The following is a 17,719-nucleotide window of genomic DNA, read 5'->3' on the forward strand; positions in this document are numbered from 1 at the left end:
GCACATTAGAATCACCTGGGAATCTTTTTAAAATCCTGATTTCTGGCCTCATCCTCCGGAAATTCTGCTTCTTTGTTATGGGGTGGAACCACAACATTAGTAACAAAGAAACAGAATTTCTGGAGGATGAGGCCCAGAAATCAGGATTTTAAAAAGATTCCCAGGTGATTCTGATGTGCAGCCAAGGTTGAGAACCACTGCTCTAAAGCTTCTAATATTTAAAATTAACCAATGGCAAGCCAGATCACTTGTTCTGGGAGTCTTTTAGGTTATTATTCAGGGTTTGCAGCTATGCAGAATATTATTATTTAGCATTAAATTATTCAGACAATATAAAATACATAGAGTAAGTGACCATGTTAAATAATTTAGAGATGGGATTATTGGGGTTTCTGCATTGAAGAGAACACCAGGGCAAGGAACACAAGCAAGAGATTCTTTAGACATAATATCCTTATAGTTTACCCAAAAAAATGTAGTTGGAAGATACACTGTTGGATGGCTCGACCATGGTATAGGTAACAATGGTTATCCAATAAATGGATAACCATGCAATATTATTTTTCTAGGGAAAAAAAGTAGGACATAGTAAATGTTAACTATAAAAGAAGAAAACAAGAGTAAGTAAAGGCTTATTCTAGAGAAAATGATGAAGGTAAGAATAAAGGTAGTAAAATATAGGTCAAGGTTGAATTTTATACAGAGGGTAAGTAATTTGATTTTTATTCTAAAGCAAACATTTAATGGGAAAATTGACAAAATTGGCAATAGGTAAAGTGCGCTTACAAAATTCATGTTTATATTTAAAAGTTACTAAGAGAGTAGAGCTTAAACGTACTCATCATAAGAAAACAATTCTGTAACTATGTGCAGTGACGAATGTTACAAAGACTTATTGTGGATGCCACTTCATAATATATACAAATATTAAATCATTATATTGTACACCTGAAACTAATATAATGTTGCATGTCAATTAAACCTCAATTTAAGAAAACACATTTAGATTTTTATAATATTTGTACAACAAAAAAAGATTTATTTGTTCCACTAACTGGTTTGCTTACTAAAATGATATGTGTTTCATAAAATGAGCTGAATTCATATAGTTTTATGCTGATGCCTATAATGGGTTTGAGCTTACACAAGTAGGTGAAGTGGAAGAAGCTTTGGATCATCATGTTTGTAACTGAGGGGAATAAAAAAGAAACTAGGAAGACTCCGATTTTTTAAAATATTTATTTAAAGCAGAACATTTTCAATTTTTCCAATTATGAGATTTGATAAAACAGAAGTGAAGGATGCAAATACAGATGAAAAAAGAAGTGCACAAACATGATAGATTAAGCAGAATGGAGAAACAGCTATGAGAGAAACCACAAAGTAGAGATAAGAAAAGAAAAAAAAACGTTTTTAAAATGTATGGGATGTAAAATAAAAATGTGTTGCCATCCTCTTTCCTGAAGGGGAGATCAGAAGAAAATGGAAACAAGATATCCCTCCTGAGGGAGGTGCCAGAATTTTGTTAATAAACTGACGTTGGTTCTCCCAAAGATTTCAATATTTACACCAAAATAATAACAGGCAGCCCCTTACCCTCAGCATATTCTGAAGAGCTGGAACAGTACTACAGAGCAAAGTAAAAGCATCTGGTTTCTTTACACAGAAGGACCACTTAGTGCTGCCATATGGCTTCATTTAGGTCAACACCATGGTTATTTAATATGCTTCCAGTTAGTCTAGTCATATTATGCTGTATATGTGTGCTTTTAGAGCAATGCAGGCCTACTAGGTATTAGAAATACTTCATAATGAAAGAAAAACCCAGAAAAAAACAACTATCACTTTTATAGCAGTATGCACTCAAAAAAAGTTATCTTAATGGTGATAATTCACTCACAATGTCAACAAAAGCCACCAAACAATAATACAATTCAATATATGACTCATTTTTCAACGTATCACTTACTGACACAGTTAGGTTCTCCCAAATTATGTCAGAGGCAGAAATATTGGACTCGCTCCATTCCTTTAGTGTGTCGTTGCTGGGGTTATGGGGCTCCACGCAGTTACACCTGAAAAGGTAAAATGGTGCAGTTTGTGAAAACTAAAAACAAATATGCAATGGGCCCTTTTCCCTAGTCATGGCTTTCCTCCAACTAAGAGATAAGAGGTTAGTTTATCCTGAATTATTCTAGGACAGACCATGTCCAGAAAGTTGGATAGATATATAGCCAGGGCACTAGACCACTCTACAGTGTTTCCTATTTCCTAGTGAAATAGGTCATTCCCTCTCTGTCCCAGTCAGAGAATGTTTTATAAATTGTATTTTAGAACCAGGGCTTTGGGGCCCTTTTAAGCCAGGATTTGCCTCTAAACTATAAGTCAAGTGGAAAAAATGCTAAACATCCAAATCTATTATTATAATTTACTTATATCCTATATAATAAAAGGCTAATATGCAAATTGACTGAACAACAGAATGACTGGTCTCTATGACTCACACTGACCACCAGGGGGCAGATGCTCAATGCAGGAACTGTCCCTCGTGGTCAATGCACTCCCACAGGAGGAGCACTGCTCAGCCAGAAACTGGGCTCATGGCTGGTGAGCACAGCGGCGGTGGTGAGAGCCTCTCCTGCCTCCTTGGCAGCACTAAGGAGGTCTGATTGCCGACTTAAGCCCACTCCCTTAAGTCGATCAGGCCAATCAGGGCCGGCCAGCTAGGGCGAGAGACTGCGGGAGGTTGGCCAGCCATGGTAGGTTGGCTGTTGGAGCACACTGACCACCAGGGGGCAGCTCCTGCATTGAGCATCTCCCCCTGGTGGTCAGTGCGTTGTCATAGTGACCAGTTAACCAGGTCGCTTAGGCTTTTATATATATACACTAGGGGCCCGATGCATGAAATTTGTGCAAGGGGCTTGGCCCTCGCAACCCTGGTTGCCTCAGCTGGCCCTCACAGCCACTAGCAGCCTAGGCCGGCCCTTGTAGCCCTGGATTCATCCGGAAGGTCATCTGGCTGTTTGGTCTAATTAGCATACTAGCTCTTTATTATATAGGATTTAGATCATTTATCAGATTTGGAGCATATCCTTCTAACTTCACTTAACCTTGATTACCTCAAGACTCTATCTCCAAAGAATTGCAATGGAAGCTAGGGCTTCAACATATAAATTTTGAGGGGACACAATTCATCTGTAGTAATCATTCTCTGGTTCTTTACTCCTGCTCCTTAAGATCAATTACCCTTTAAGAAAGCCTCTATCTCAGGCTATGCTTTCAGGGGAACCCAGGTTATAGTATGTTTTGTTCTACATGTATGGCGACACACACAAAAAAATGATCCATTGAAAGCCTAGTCATGAAGGTATTATTATGCACAATGCTTAACTGAATAAGAAGTTAATAAGTTACATTTTAAAGTGAGTTAAAAAGTTAATTCAATACTACACTTAGCAAGACACCATGCTAAGTGTAACATTGAATAAGATAGACATGGTCCTGGGGGCTTTCTTTAAATGCAAGAGAGAAATACTAAACAGTCGATTACTTAATTATATAAATACATTTGTGAAATATGCTATAAAGAAGTCTAGGTTGCTAAGAAGCCTTGAGTCTATGTGCTCAGCAAAAACTAAGAAAATGAGGCTTAAGCTGAGATTGAACAAAATTTCGTAAGAAATGGTGTGGGCAGGGTGGTGGTGTGGTGGACTAGAGAGAGCAACAGCAGGTGGGAAGGTCTGGGTCAGGGAGCAGATTGTCTCAGAAAGGTCAGTGCGGCTGAATCAGAAGGGGAGTGGGGAAAGAAACGGGGTGGGGCTGTGAGAGAGGCAAGGACCAGACTGTACAGTGAGCCTTGCGGGCCCTAGTAAGTACTATTTTGAATGTTAAAGTGAGAACAGTAGGCCAGCTTCAAAGGGTTTTTGGAAAGATTTGTTTATTCCACTGTTGCTGTGGTTTTTGTAGGTCATGCAGCCCTCATATAAAGTCCACGTCATTAATTAAAAAGATTAGATGTAGGCATATCTAGAATAATTGTAGCTCAAGCTCTGAAGGAATGCTATTGAAGAAAAGTACTCAGGCCATTGAGAGGTCTTGAAAGAGTCAGTGGACATAGTAGAGAATTGTGATAGGAAAGATCCTGCCTTGACTTCTGTCAAAAGTGTGGGAGGCAGAGAAGGTAAGGCCTGAAGTTCTAGAGCCATGGATGCCTTATCTATGTTATTACATATATAAGATCTGCTAGTTTCTCCAAGATCTGATTTCTAAGTCTCAAGTTGGAATTCATAGACAAATTCTAATATGAAGTATATTAGCAATTATGAAAAAAAAATTCTCTCTGCATTTCTGAGAACTTTCTGTTGTTTCCATCTATTTTCAAAAAAACAAAGGAAGTTCTTATGTTTCCCTCTTTTGTCTCATTTGCTCTGTGTGCATATGTTGTAATATGTCTGCAAAGAAACGTATGAAAACCCTAAGCTTGGACCTGGCTGGGATGGCATACCATATTGTTCTTTCATCTAAAGGATCTATTTTTTCTCTTTTTATTTTATGCTCAATACATAAAAGCTATTTTAAAAATGTATGAAGCCCTGGGGTTTTCAGGTGATCTCTTCTAAGCATTGATTTTTATCAGGATATTTTCATCAGCTTTGCTGAAGGGGCAGATTACTCGGCGATTCCCCCACCTTTTTTGATGCCACCTGCCATTCTTTAGGATAATTAATAAGTCTGAGCTCTGAGTGGAAAGAAAAGTAAAGCCTCCATTTGGAAGTAATATTGAAGTGAGTCTTGACTCTGCTCCTTGGCCCTATGTGACCTTAGGAAATCACAGAACATTTTTGAGCTTTTATTAACTCATCTTACATCCAATATAATTATAACCATTGTGCAGGGTCATGTTGAGGCTTTAAGAGGTACTATAACATATGTACAGTACTATTCCTAGAATTTAGTAGATGCTCAATATAAAGTACCTTATCACATATGTTTGTTATGTGGGTTATAAAATACTTTGATATAATCTCATTGAACCTCAAATCACTCCTATGAGAGGTAGGACAGGTATTTTTTGTCCCCATTTAAAAAGGAGAAACTAAATCTCAGCAGCAGGCTGGTACCATGGAAAGGATGAGGTAGGCCATAGGATGTTTGGTCTGTACTCCTATAAATGGAGCCCTTGAGAGGTGGAGTAGGCAAATTAAGTTTCTTTCCCTTAACACTGTCTTATTTCTAGTCTAACTTCATACTATAGCAGAACAAGATGGCTGAGAATATCCTGGATTTATGGATGTTGGCCCCAAAGATATATATTTTATTATTTCAAAAAAACACCAGGTGGGTTAGGAGAGGACCAGGTACAGAGTTAATCCATAAACTAAAATATTTATAATTGTGTTCAAAATTATAGGTAGAAAGCAAATATGTATCAACTATTTTATTCATTATGTAATCAATATGGCAAGTCATTTTTAAAAGGACAGGTATCTCCAACAATTTTTGGCGTAAATTGTAAGAATTGGAAAAAATATATAAAGTAAATCTTATAAAGGTCATGTCCAGGACCTCCAACCTTGTGAGGAAGAGATATTTTCATCTTCCTGAAACTGGATCCCAGAGTGATTCTGTGAATAAGGTATATTAGAGACAGTGAAGGGTGGAACAAAAATACTACCTGCTTTTACATCCCTATTGAGAATCCTAACTAAGGAAGCCTGTGGGAGGAAGGAAGCAGTAAACGGCTTGGAGGGCTGCTCGGTGACCTGCCAGGTAGAACTTCAGGTCCTTCTGATAGACGGCACCCAATCCATTGGTCAGGAACTACTAAATGTAGGGCCTTGTGAATGTGTGCCTGGTTTCTGGAATTGGCATATGCTCTCTAACGTCTTTGTAGAATGATAAACATGATTTAATCTGCTAGATTAGAATAATTATGTTAGATATTTGCCTAGGCACATACATATGCTATGGTTCAGGTCAAACCATTTGAATATACAGAAGACCTGCCTCAAATCCTTACCCAGCTTTGTCATGAATTCAAATAATGTTACCTTAGGTGCCTACTGCATAGTAGTGGTGCCCAAAAGAACACTGTTAATATTATTCATTAGGAGCAATATTCTCTTTCTTGTTAAATTAGTAACATATTGCCTGAATCTGTTATATCATACGGTAAACATCCTGTTTTTTTAGGTAGCTAATGATTAGAATTCTCTAAGTTAGTCATTCTGCTAATTTACCTAAGAAAAAGCAGCCCAACACCATTTTTAATAGGAAATTATGAGCATATTCTGAAAATTTGGTAAAAGCATATTTCTATAAGATAAAAGGAAACTTAAATGTAAAATAGAAAATATATAGCAAGTTTCTTGTGGAAGTAACATAACAAAGGAGAAAGAGCACTATAGTAGACCCATGAATACATCTATGTACAGACATATGTGTGTGTATAATGCACATATACACTTCCACTAGCTATTGCATATTTTGCATATCTATCTGATATGCATATAGCTGCCACATGCATAACATGAGGCACTTCGTTTTCTAGTTTAGTAGTTTGATTTCTACATTTTATAGATGCAGGAAACTAAGTGTTTGATGACTTACCCAAAGCCATACATGCTGATAGAATTACATTTGAATCCAGGTCTGTTTGACCCTGAAACCTCTGCACTTGCAGCTACAATGTGCTTCCTCTAGATCAGTGGTTCTCAACCTTCCTAATGCCGCGACCCTTTAATACAGTTCCTCATGTTGTGGTGCCCCCTAATTTCATTGTTACAAATTGAACATAATAAAGCATAGTGATTAATCACAAAAACAATTTGTAATTATATATGTGTTTTCCAATGGTCTTAGGCGACCCCTGTGAAAGGATCGTTCGACCCCAAAGGGGTGGCGACCTGCGGTTGAGAAACGCTGCTCTAGATGCAGCTCTGTGCCATTTCCATCAGCAGAGCCAGATGAAAAAGATGGCTCCAGAACAAGGAAGGGATCTACATTTCACTATGCGGGCTTCCTAGTTTCCCCTTTCAGGACCCCTCTCCTGTACGGTATCACCTCCCAAAACACCCAGCAGACCTGCCCTCATATCACGATAACTACACCAGCACTCTCCAGATTCCTATTCCTCACAGCTGCGTCTAACCCTGGCCTGGGATGACTTCCTTCACTTAGCTGTGTGTGCTCCATTCCCCCAGGGCCCTGGTTTCTTTTTCACAGCCAATGTGCTGTGTCAGTGAGGACAATGATAGAATGTGTCATTCCATTCCTGCAAGTACAGTGACATTTCAACAGTGATGTTCTGAAAGTACTAAGAAATCTTGTATAAAAATGTGAGTTCATAGAAAAGACACTTTTTTGGAGAGTCAGATTTATAAGTGGACATTAGTCACCTATGCCTCCTTGTCAGGCCTATCTCTTGTTAATAATAGTTCTCATCCATAAATGAATTCCAACGAGGAGAAATAAGTTTTTTAACCTAAAAGATTTAGTTTATACATCACAGTTATCACAAGTAGCCAGTGTTCTTTCCTGAGGTAGGCGGGTGTGATAACCACTGCCTTAAGGAAACAGATGCATCGCTCCTTCCGGAGTCCCCACCTCTGATACTGGGAATCTCAGCAGAGAGTTCTCAGAGGCTGCAGGCCTGGACAGAACGTTTGAAAAAGCTCAAAGAAGGCTCTGGCAATTTAGAGTTTATGTTCTTAGACATCAAAAGCAGATATTCTAAATAAATAAAATGAGAAAAAAAACCCACTTTCCTGTTTTTCACCTATACTGATGGACTTAAGTAACTCCAATCGAAAACTACAAAAAGAAAAGAAAAGGGAAACCAAAAAAACTAGAGACAGCAATATAAGCAAATAAAATGTAAGTTTGGATTAAATTCTTCTGTCAATTTTATCCAAAGTAATTTTTAGTGACTCTGGCCATAAGATAGAAATGCTAATGCAAATAATAATAATAATAATAACGTTTAGGTATATAAGTGCTTAGAATACTGGACTTTAGTCTCTTTAGCCACGGTTCCTATGATCACTTACCTGAGGGACTTCGGACAAGTTATTTAACTTCTCTATATCTGTTTTCTTAAAGTGGGGATAATGAGCCCAGACGATGTGGCTCAGTGGTTGAGCCTTTGACCCAGAACCCAAGAGGTCACTGGTTTGATTCTGGTTGCCAGCTCAATCCCCCACTAGGGAGCATGCAGAAGGCAGCTGATGGATGATGTTCCTCTCTCATTGATGTTTCTATTTCTCCAACTCTCTCCCTTACTCTCTCTCTAAAAAACCAATAAAAACATATTTTTTAAAAGTGGGGATAATGATAGTATTCAACCTAACAGTATTATTACAAAGGTAAATTAGTTAATGTAGGTAAAAGCACCTAGAACAGGATCTGGTGTAAATAAATTCAAATTAGGTGTTAGGTATCATTATTGTTATTACTATTGTTACTAGACTAGAAATTTCAGTAATCCAAAGGCAATAGAATGGACTGTATGTGCACTTTTTTTATTACATTTTTTAAAACACCAGTATAAAATGCCAATAATTCTGACTTATGATGTTGAATTGTTTGGCTTAAAATACACTCTTCACCAAACACTGTTTTACTTCCACTTCCCCTCCCCACACCCATGTGTGCGCCGTAAGCCATCTTGTTTATGTAAATGGCTACAGAGTGATTAGATAAACATTATAATTAAATGCCCTCATCCAGAAGTCATTGCTTTTGTCAAGGCTAATGGAGGTGATCAGTCTTCTTTACAACAGAAGAGCCTGTGGCTGTCTTCTAGAAAACATAATTTGGTAGAACTGCCTTCAACATTATTACTAATTTTAGTCCCTGGGTTACAGATGATCTCCTTTGTCTTTGTAGTTATTATCAGTACCTTCCTGTGTGTGCTGAACAGTAATGGTTTGTGATTCTTTTTTTTTAAAGTCTTTTTATTGACTAGATTAACCCCTAGAGTGCTGTGTAGCAAGTTAGGTGTTAATATGTGGCATAAAGTCAGAGAATTATGGTCTATCTGTAGAAGCCAAACGTGTTTTTATGTCTATACTTTTTTCTATTTCAAAAGTATTCTGAATTACCGAAATAATACAAGCAGACTAGAGGATATTTATAAAATAAAGAACAAAACGAAAATCAGTCTTTCTACCAGTTACTGTGATTTTTGACATATCTCTTTCAGTAGTACTTATTATGTTTTCAACATATTTATGAGCATACAGTGTTTTCTAGCCCCATCAGTGGGCTTGGAGAAGCAGTGTGACATGATCTGACTTGGGCTGTAAGAGAATAATTCTGGCTGCTTCATAGAGAACAGTCTGTGTAAGAGCAAGTGTAAAATCAGGGACACCAGTTGAAAGGCAATTGTAATAATCTAGACAAGGGATGATGGAGAAAGAGAGGGTGGTAAGTAGTGTTTAAATTTTATATAGAGAGCCATTATATTTGTTAAGAAGTCTGGGTGTGTCAGAGAGTAGTCAAAAATAAATCCATGGTTTTTTTCATCAGAACAGCTGAGAGGATAGGGTGGCCATTAACAGGGGAACAACTTCAGAGAGTTTGCTCTTACAACTCCAAACATAAATAGAATAAACTATAAGCTTTTACTCAGTATACTAGCTTTCTGGGGCTGCTATACCAAAACACCACGGACTGGGTGGCTTAAAAGATCAACATTTATTTTCTTACCGCTCTGGAGGCTGTAAGTCTGTGATCAAAGTGTCATGAGGTTGATTTCCTCGGAGGCCTCTCTTTGGCTTGCAGATACTGCCCGCTCGCTGTGTCCTCGCATGTTCCTTTTAATGTGCCTGTGCATTCTGGTGCCTCTTTTCTGTGTCCAAATTTCCTCTCTTTTTAAGGACACCAGTCAGATTTGATTAGGATCCACCCATATGACCTCATTTAACCTCAATTATCACTAAAGGCCCTGTCTCCAAATATAATCACAACCTAAGTTACAAGGTTTAGATTGTCCACATATGAATTTTGGTGGAACACAATTCAACTCATAACACCAAGTGATATGATTTCACAGTGAGTAAGGACCACCTCTCTTACTCCCTAAAGTCTGCTTTTATAATTGAAAATGAAATTCTACCATAGGTGCTTCATTCTTTTAAACACAAAAAATGAAATGTTTTGAAAGAAATAAAACTAGTCTCCTAGTAATTATTTTTAGAGCAAGTTCTTATAGACTATGAAGACACTAGGTAGATACCTATGCAATGAAGAGATGAGCAACATAATGGGGTGACTAGAAGCAGCAGAACTGGCCACAACACAAACTTCACTGAGACTAAGTAATAAGCATTCATTTACAGAACAGATTTTGTTACCCTTCATAATATTTGAATAGTCTTACAGAGAAAATATCTATAAAAGATAGTTTTTTTGGTAATATATAAAAACTGTTTTGCCTGAAACTGAGAGCTATTACAATAGAATGTTTTTACAAAGTGAACTTCTTCCTTTACCAGATATATGTATATACATTTTCACTTGATATTTTCTTGTTTGTTAAATAAAAATGTAAAGTATATAAACGGAACACCTTATTTTATCAAAAACTGAAATTTTAAACAGAAAAAATATGCTAAGCTAACTTGGCTAGTTCTACAAATATCGAGTAGAATAGTATTCAAAGAAATTAACATATAATATTATAAGTAGCAATTATTACTCATAATTTTTTCATTTACATGGGTTTTAAGGATATAAAAATCCAGTGGAATTTTTGGAAGAACATAGAATAGTATTATTTTTCTCATCTCCTTAACTAAATTCAAGCCTCCTTTAAAGTAGAAAATGTAACAATTTTATCTCCCATAGTCCCAGCATACTATAGAATACTAGAGATCCAGTGCATGAATTCATGCACTGGTGAGGTCCAGCCGGCCGGCCCCAATTGGGGCCGATCAGAGGTGGGACTAGCTTGGGGGAAGGGCCGAGGGTGGTTGGCCGGCAGGCCCCACCCCCTGGTTGAACTCCTGGTAGAGGGGACAATTTGCATATTAGCCTTTTATTATATAGGATAGTAATGCTTAATGCATATTGATTAATTGAACATGTTGTAATATAATAGACATCACCTGACCAATCACGTTTAACAAGTAAAAATAATTGTGCTCTTTTACAGTATCTTTAACACTACTCTTAAAGATTTCAACTAGAAATTTTGAATAAACTGAGAGGTTATGAGAATCTTAATGTGGGATAAAAATATACAAACTGAATTCATAAAACTAGTTCTGACTGCAAATTTAGACAGGGTGACAACATGGTGGAGAAGTCATCTGGAAGAGAGGCAGGACTGCAACCTACAGCAGAACCCCAAAGTTGATCAGAGATGTTGGGAGAAAGATGATGAAAGAGAGGTTATCTTGGCTCATTGACCTGTTGGTCCTTGCTAATCAAAAACTAAAGGATAAAACTCAGATTTAGATAAACCCCTGTATATCAATGTTTTAAAATCACTTTTTTTTCTACATATACATGACTAAATTTATCCAGAATTGCTTGCAACATAACTTTATAATTGTATTTTTATGTATTTATTTGTGTAATATATGTGTGACTCCACTCGATTAATCTCCATAATGCTGGACCCATTACTATAAGGCAGACACACCTTTTACCCCCTATACTAGCAAAGTGCTTGGTACACATCACAAATGAACATGTTTGTTCATATTTTTACATTTCTGAAATGCTTCTTACAATGCACATTTAATATAGAGTTTTTTTCTCTATTAAAAATCTGACATCTTAGAATCAAATAAATATTAATAGGCACTCAAAAAATCATTATTCAATAAATTTCTGGAAACCCATCTTATTGTTGATTCTTAATCCAAACACTTGCTATCTTTGTTTTCCCTTTCTGCTTTTGAACTAAATTCTGCTTTTAATGATAGTCTTACCTCTAGTAGCCATAGTATCCAGTATAAGTTTATTATTTACCTATTTAATCCTCACTATTCCTAATGAATTATGAGCCTTTGTGTAACAAGATTAATGTCTCTTCATCTTTCTGCCTCCACAAAGCCAGGGGGTTGGTACATACCAGTAAGCTTTTGTTAAGTGTCTTTTAACAATGTTACTTCTCAGATCTACTCCATCTACTATTTTCTTTCTCTGTAACTATAGATTTGCAAACCTTCCATACTTTCTTATCAAGCAGCTATGAAAGGACAGAAATTTGCACAAACATCCATATTAGAGGGAGAGTACTAAGCAGGTATTGGTGATTTCTTCATTAAGATGCATTAAATGGCCACAGGTGTTGTGTTGTATATCAAATGCACAGTATTTTGATTTGTTGAGATGTGATGACCATTCTCAAAGATAATGATTCGTAGAAGGTTAATTTTATTTCTTCCAAAAATTTTATTTTATATATAAAAGAGTGAAGCACCCATGGTATAATTTTTTTCAATTATAAAAGCAGGAAATGTTTTGCCCACATTTCCCAATAAATGTTTGTTTAATATATATGTCAGCCTGTGCAACTGAAAAAATGGTATTCCTCATCTTTGCCTTTCTGAGACCTATTATAGTATAAATTTGCCTATAAATGGTGGGATCTTCCAGCTTAATAGTTCTTCCAACTGCTGAAATTTTAAAATGTATTTAAAGCACTGTTTCTCAACCACTGATACACATGCAATCAGGAAAAAAAGCAGACAAAATTTAAATAGGCAACTGAGTTGTTTTTTAAAATCAAATATTCATAATAAAATGTTCTTCCAAAAATTCCACTGGATTTTTATATCCTTAAAACCCATGTAAATGAAAAAAAATTGAGTAATAATTGCTACTTATAATATTGTATGTTAATTTATTTGAACACTATTTCTACTTGATATTTGTAGAACTAGCCAAGTTTAGTTAGCTTAGCATATTTTTCTGTTTAAAAATTTAGTTTGTGATAATGTAAGGTATTCAGTTTATGTTCTTTACATTTATTATTTAATAAATAGGGTTTTATAGAGGGCTATGGGCTGGAAAAAACAACAACAAAAAGATAGAAAAAAGATCAAAATCCAAAATAAAACCTTCCCATAACCTAGCAATGAGATTATACTTTCTAATAGCTCTGTAATTATTCAACTCTTGTATGTTAATAAACTACAGTAATAGACCCTGCTCTTTGTTTTGATCCAACCAACTAAAAAGAGTTAATACAACCCCAATCTTTCCTTAGCTAGCCATCTTTGAGAGCTTTAGATTATTACAATATATTTGAAGAAACATTTCATCTTTCATAAGCAGAGTGCTTTATTCTATTTTTGCCATTTCTTAAAATCAAGGCAACCTAGAAAAACTTATTTCCACAAACTCATTACTTATTGCTAACTTGACAAATTCAGCTTGATCATCTGGTGTAATGTATATATTCTTGAAATTAAATTGATTAACTTGACACTTGCTCTTGGCACAATGAAAGGAAAGCTCATAGCTTTGAATAGAAGGTCTACATATTATTACCACATTATAAGATTAGGATGCCAGAGGTACTAGGAGAGTCTTAACAAAATCAATCACATTTTGTTATTTGGTTGGTAAAACTATGACTTTAAGGAAATCTAAGTATAAGAAGCTCAAGTATAAAGAATGTCTTTGAAAATTAAATGAGGCCCTTTTTTCCATATCTTATACCTAAGCAAAATATGTGAGCACATAGACATATTAACTTTGCAAAGACTGCAGCTCAGATGTACTGCATCCTAGCTTTGACATTTTCTAGGAATCCTATATAACAAAAGCCTAATATGCTAAGTGTCTGGTTGTCGGGTAGTCCATTCAACCAATCATATTATGCTAATGATATGCTAAGGCCACTCAACCGCTCGCTATGATGTGCACTAACCACCAAGACAGTAGAGGGGTCAACCAGTCGCTATGATGTGCACTGACCACCAGGGGGCAGATGCTCAAACCAGTAGGTTAACTTGCTGCTGGGGTCTGGCCAATTGGGACTGAGTGCGACGGACCAGACACGTCCTGGAGCCCTCCCACTGTCCCTCTCCAGCTGGCCAACCTCTCCGGCCCCAATCGTGCACCGGTGGGGTCCCTCAGCCTGGCCTGCACCCTTTCACAATCTGGGACCCCTCGGGGGATGTTGGAAAGCCGGTTTCCACCCGATCCTGCAGGCCAGACAGAGGGACCCCACTGGTGCACGAATTCATGCACTGGGCCTCTAGTTTGTCTCATAAAAACTGTGCAAGCATGAGACCAGCAACATTAGTAGAAAACTTTAGGAGAGCATGAGCATAATGACACTTAAAACTGATTAGGTCACAGAGACAAGAACAAAAGACCACCAAAAGTGTCATGTGAACTGCATAAAACACAAAATGTTTTGTACAAAAGGTGAGATTATACAATACATTAAAGTAAGCATTATTGTTATCAATAACTTTGATTTATTTTCTTTAATGCACATGACTAAAAGTATGTTAATAAATATATGCATTGTATACATAGCAAAAAAAAGTTAGTTTTGCTTTTCCAAAGAGCAAGTAATGGCAATACTTTATCAGAGTCATGTACTCAAAGTGAGTAGTTCAGGAAACCATTGAATCATGGTGAGAAGCTAAATGGAAGGCAAGGGCAGTAGTCACATTTCCCAAGGAGATTGTTATTCTCTGTGTTTCTCTTACACCCATTTCAGGTCCAGGAGACACTAAAACCTCATGACCCATCAGGATGGATCAATCTTTCCACACCTCCTAACCTCCTAATTTTGGTTGAGAAGGGCATTTGGGCAATGGAACACAGAGATTAGCTCACATTTCTGCATCCTGGCAACTTTATAGTCTGTAGTTTCATTGGTATATCTACCATTTACATGCCCTTCTCATCTTGTTTTCTGTACAAAAAATATATTTTCGTCTTCTTCATTCCTGAAGAGATTTTTCTGGGATAACTCTACATTCATACATTGCTAGTTGTGGACCAATATTTCCCATTGTTATGCCTCCAGCAAAAAATATATATGGTAACCAAGAGTGAACATAGAGAAAATCTGGAGAAGTATATTGATAAACACCATTACAGACTAGCAGTTGAGTGACCAAGGTTCCCAAGAAAGCAATTCTTACTCCAAGGCCATAACCAGTTCAAGATCGCATTACATTGGACCACTCTCTTTTAAATTTATGTGGTTCTCTTAGATGCCTGTCTATGCAGGGAAATAATAACCCAATCACCACTGAAGCTGTGCCATAGCACAGTGGCACCCACCATGCTGAAGAAAAGAAGCTTGCAATCACATCAGGTAGAAAAAGCATCATGTTTCTCTGACTCTGAAGTAAATTTAACACTAATGCCAGAAATACTCCAATAAAAAACAGCACTACTCCTTGAATCATCAAATTTACACTCCAGCTAGTCACAGATGAGATAAAAGGACCACGGTATCTTTTTGAGCCCAGTATCTCTCCTTCTACTATGGTTTCATAAGTTCAGTAAGCCAGCAGGATATTAAAAAAAAAGGTGTCCCAGCTGAAAAGACTTGTCTGTGAATTAGAGCAGATTGGCATTTCAAAAGAACCGAATCTTGCCCTGAAATAGAACCTACCAGAAATCCCCTGCCTCTGCCAACTTCTGGGACATGTGTCCTCATTTTTAAACACATAGCTCTTTCCTTTTCTCATTTTTAAAAATATATATTTTTATTGATTTCAGATAGGAAGGGAGAGGGAGAGAGAGATAGAAACATCAATGATGAGAGAATCATTGGTTGGCTGCCTCCTGCACACCCGCTACTGGGGATTGGGCCCACAACCCAGGCATGTGCCCTGACCAGGAATCGAACTGTGACCTCCTGGTTCATAGATTGACACTCAACCACTGAGCCATGCAGGCTGGGCACATAGTTCTTTTTTATCACAAATTATCACTCATAATCTCATTGCTCTTTCCGACAGGCACTGTCTTTCACTTTCTCTGACATCATACCTAGGCATACTGTCTCCATTTCTTTACCGCCTATGCTCTTCTTAATTTTTTGCAAACTGGCTTATAGTCATGCCTCTCATCTCCACCCAATACTGTTTTTTAAAGTTAATATTGATCTTTTTATTGATTTCATACTGAATCTCTCTAAAGTTTTCTTAAAACAATGTTTTCCCTTGACTTCTACAACCTGATATTATTCATGTTTTGTGGGGGGTTTTTTGGGGGGTGCTATTGTTTTGTCCTTTTCTGATGCCTCTTTCTAATATTTATCTATTGGTTACAAGTTTTTCATTCTTCTGGCTTCAAGCTGTGACCACTATCCAGGGCTCAGTCCTTGCATCTCTGATCCTTTTCCTTTCTAGACGAGGGGATTTTAAACTGTGGTCCTCAGTCTGAAGCACCTTAGAAACTGCCACTAAGGGTACAGGACACAGCTGAAAGGGTGGACAATTGCTGTCTCCACACAACTTTAAACAGAATTTCTCTGCTTTTACCTATTTTATTTGCTCCATGTTGTTTCTTTGGAGAGCTTATTTTTATTCATCAGTATACTGAAAATTGTATCAGAGTCATAAAACTAAGTCTGATTTCTTGTTTACCACTATCTATATGACTTTGGACAGATATTGCAAAGCATTAATGAATTGCTTGCATCCAGGCCTGTGACATTCCCTCCATCTGAACCACTCTGCTGTCCTATTCTTCAGCACCTTTCTAACTCCTACTGATTTTTTTATCTTCTATATCACTTCATCCAGGAAATCTCTGAACCCAAAATTTGACTTAGGTGCTCTTCTGATAAGGTCCCATGGCATCCTGTACCAATCCCTTAACACAACACTTATTTCATTGTGATGTCTGTTTGTCTGCTTTCCCATATTAAACTGGAAGCTCATTGAGAACAGAATATTATTCATGACTTCCTTAGCACCTATCATAGTATCTAGCAAGTGGTAGGTTTGAAAATCCAAGAAGAGATGAGTATATATCCTAGCAAAAATATCCCAATTAGGGGGCACTGCTCTTTTTGGAACTGAAGATAAATAAAAAGGCAAATATCTGCCCTAACTGGTTTGGCTCAGTGGATAGAGCATCAGCTTGTGGACTGAAGGGTCCCAGGTTCGATTCCGGTCAAGGGCATGTACCTTGGTTGCGGGCACATCCTCAGTAGGGGGTGTGCAGGAGGTGGCTGATTAATGTTTCTCTCTCATTGATGTTTCTAACTCTCTATCCCTCTCCCTTCTTCTCTGTAAAAAAATCAATAAAATATATATTTAAAAAAAGGCAAGTATCACTGTTATCACTCACTCTAATCACACTGCTCTTCCCATCTGCCTGCTTTCAGAGTGTCCCTGACACCTCCTTCATCCATTTCTGAAACCTAATCATAACACCCTCACTATTTGCTTTTATTGGGAAAGTTATTTTGTTTCCACTCTGATTTTCTTGTCCAAAAAACAGAAGTATACTGTCTAAAGCTATCTGTGAAAAAGTAAAGTACTAAAAATCACATTATTTTCCAAAAGGAAAGATAAAAATCACATGATCTCACATGATCATATCAATAGATGCAGAAAAAAGCATTTGACAAAATCCAGCACCCATATATGATAAAAAAAATTAAGCAAAGTGGAAATAGAGGGAACATATTTCAACATAATAAAAGTCATATATATATGACAAACACACAGCTAACATCATACTGAACAACAACAACAACAAAAAACCTACATGTATA

General features: G+C 37.0%; 1 protein-coding gene and 1 pseudogene across 1 annotated transcript in view; both read right to left on the reverse strand.

The window, feature by feature from the left end:
• The window catches only part of SLC4A10 (solute carrier family 4 member 10), a 168,646-nt gene that overhangs the window by 47,714 nt on the left and 103,213 nt on the right, over window positions 1–17,719 (reverse strand). The window contains exon 16 of the mRNA XM_023743605.1: window positions 1,970–2,075. Coding sequence (XP_023599373.1) covers window positions 1,970–2,075 — 106 coding nt within the window. The remainder of the gene's footprint in view (window positions 1–1,969; window positions 2,076–17,719) is intronic.
• LOC111823077 lies at window positions 14,919–16,000 on the reverse strand (annotated as a pseudogene).

Source organism: Myotis lucifugus, unplaced genomic scaffold, assembly GCF_000147115.1.
Source record: "Myotis lucifugus unplaced genomic scaffold, Myoluc2.0 scaffold_5, whole genome shotgun sequence".
NCBI classification, from domain to species: Eukaryota; Metazoa; Chordata; class Mammalia; order Chiroptera; family Vespertilionidae; genus Myotis; species Myotis lucifugus.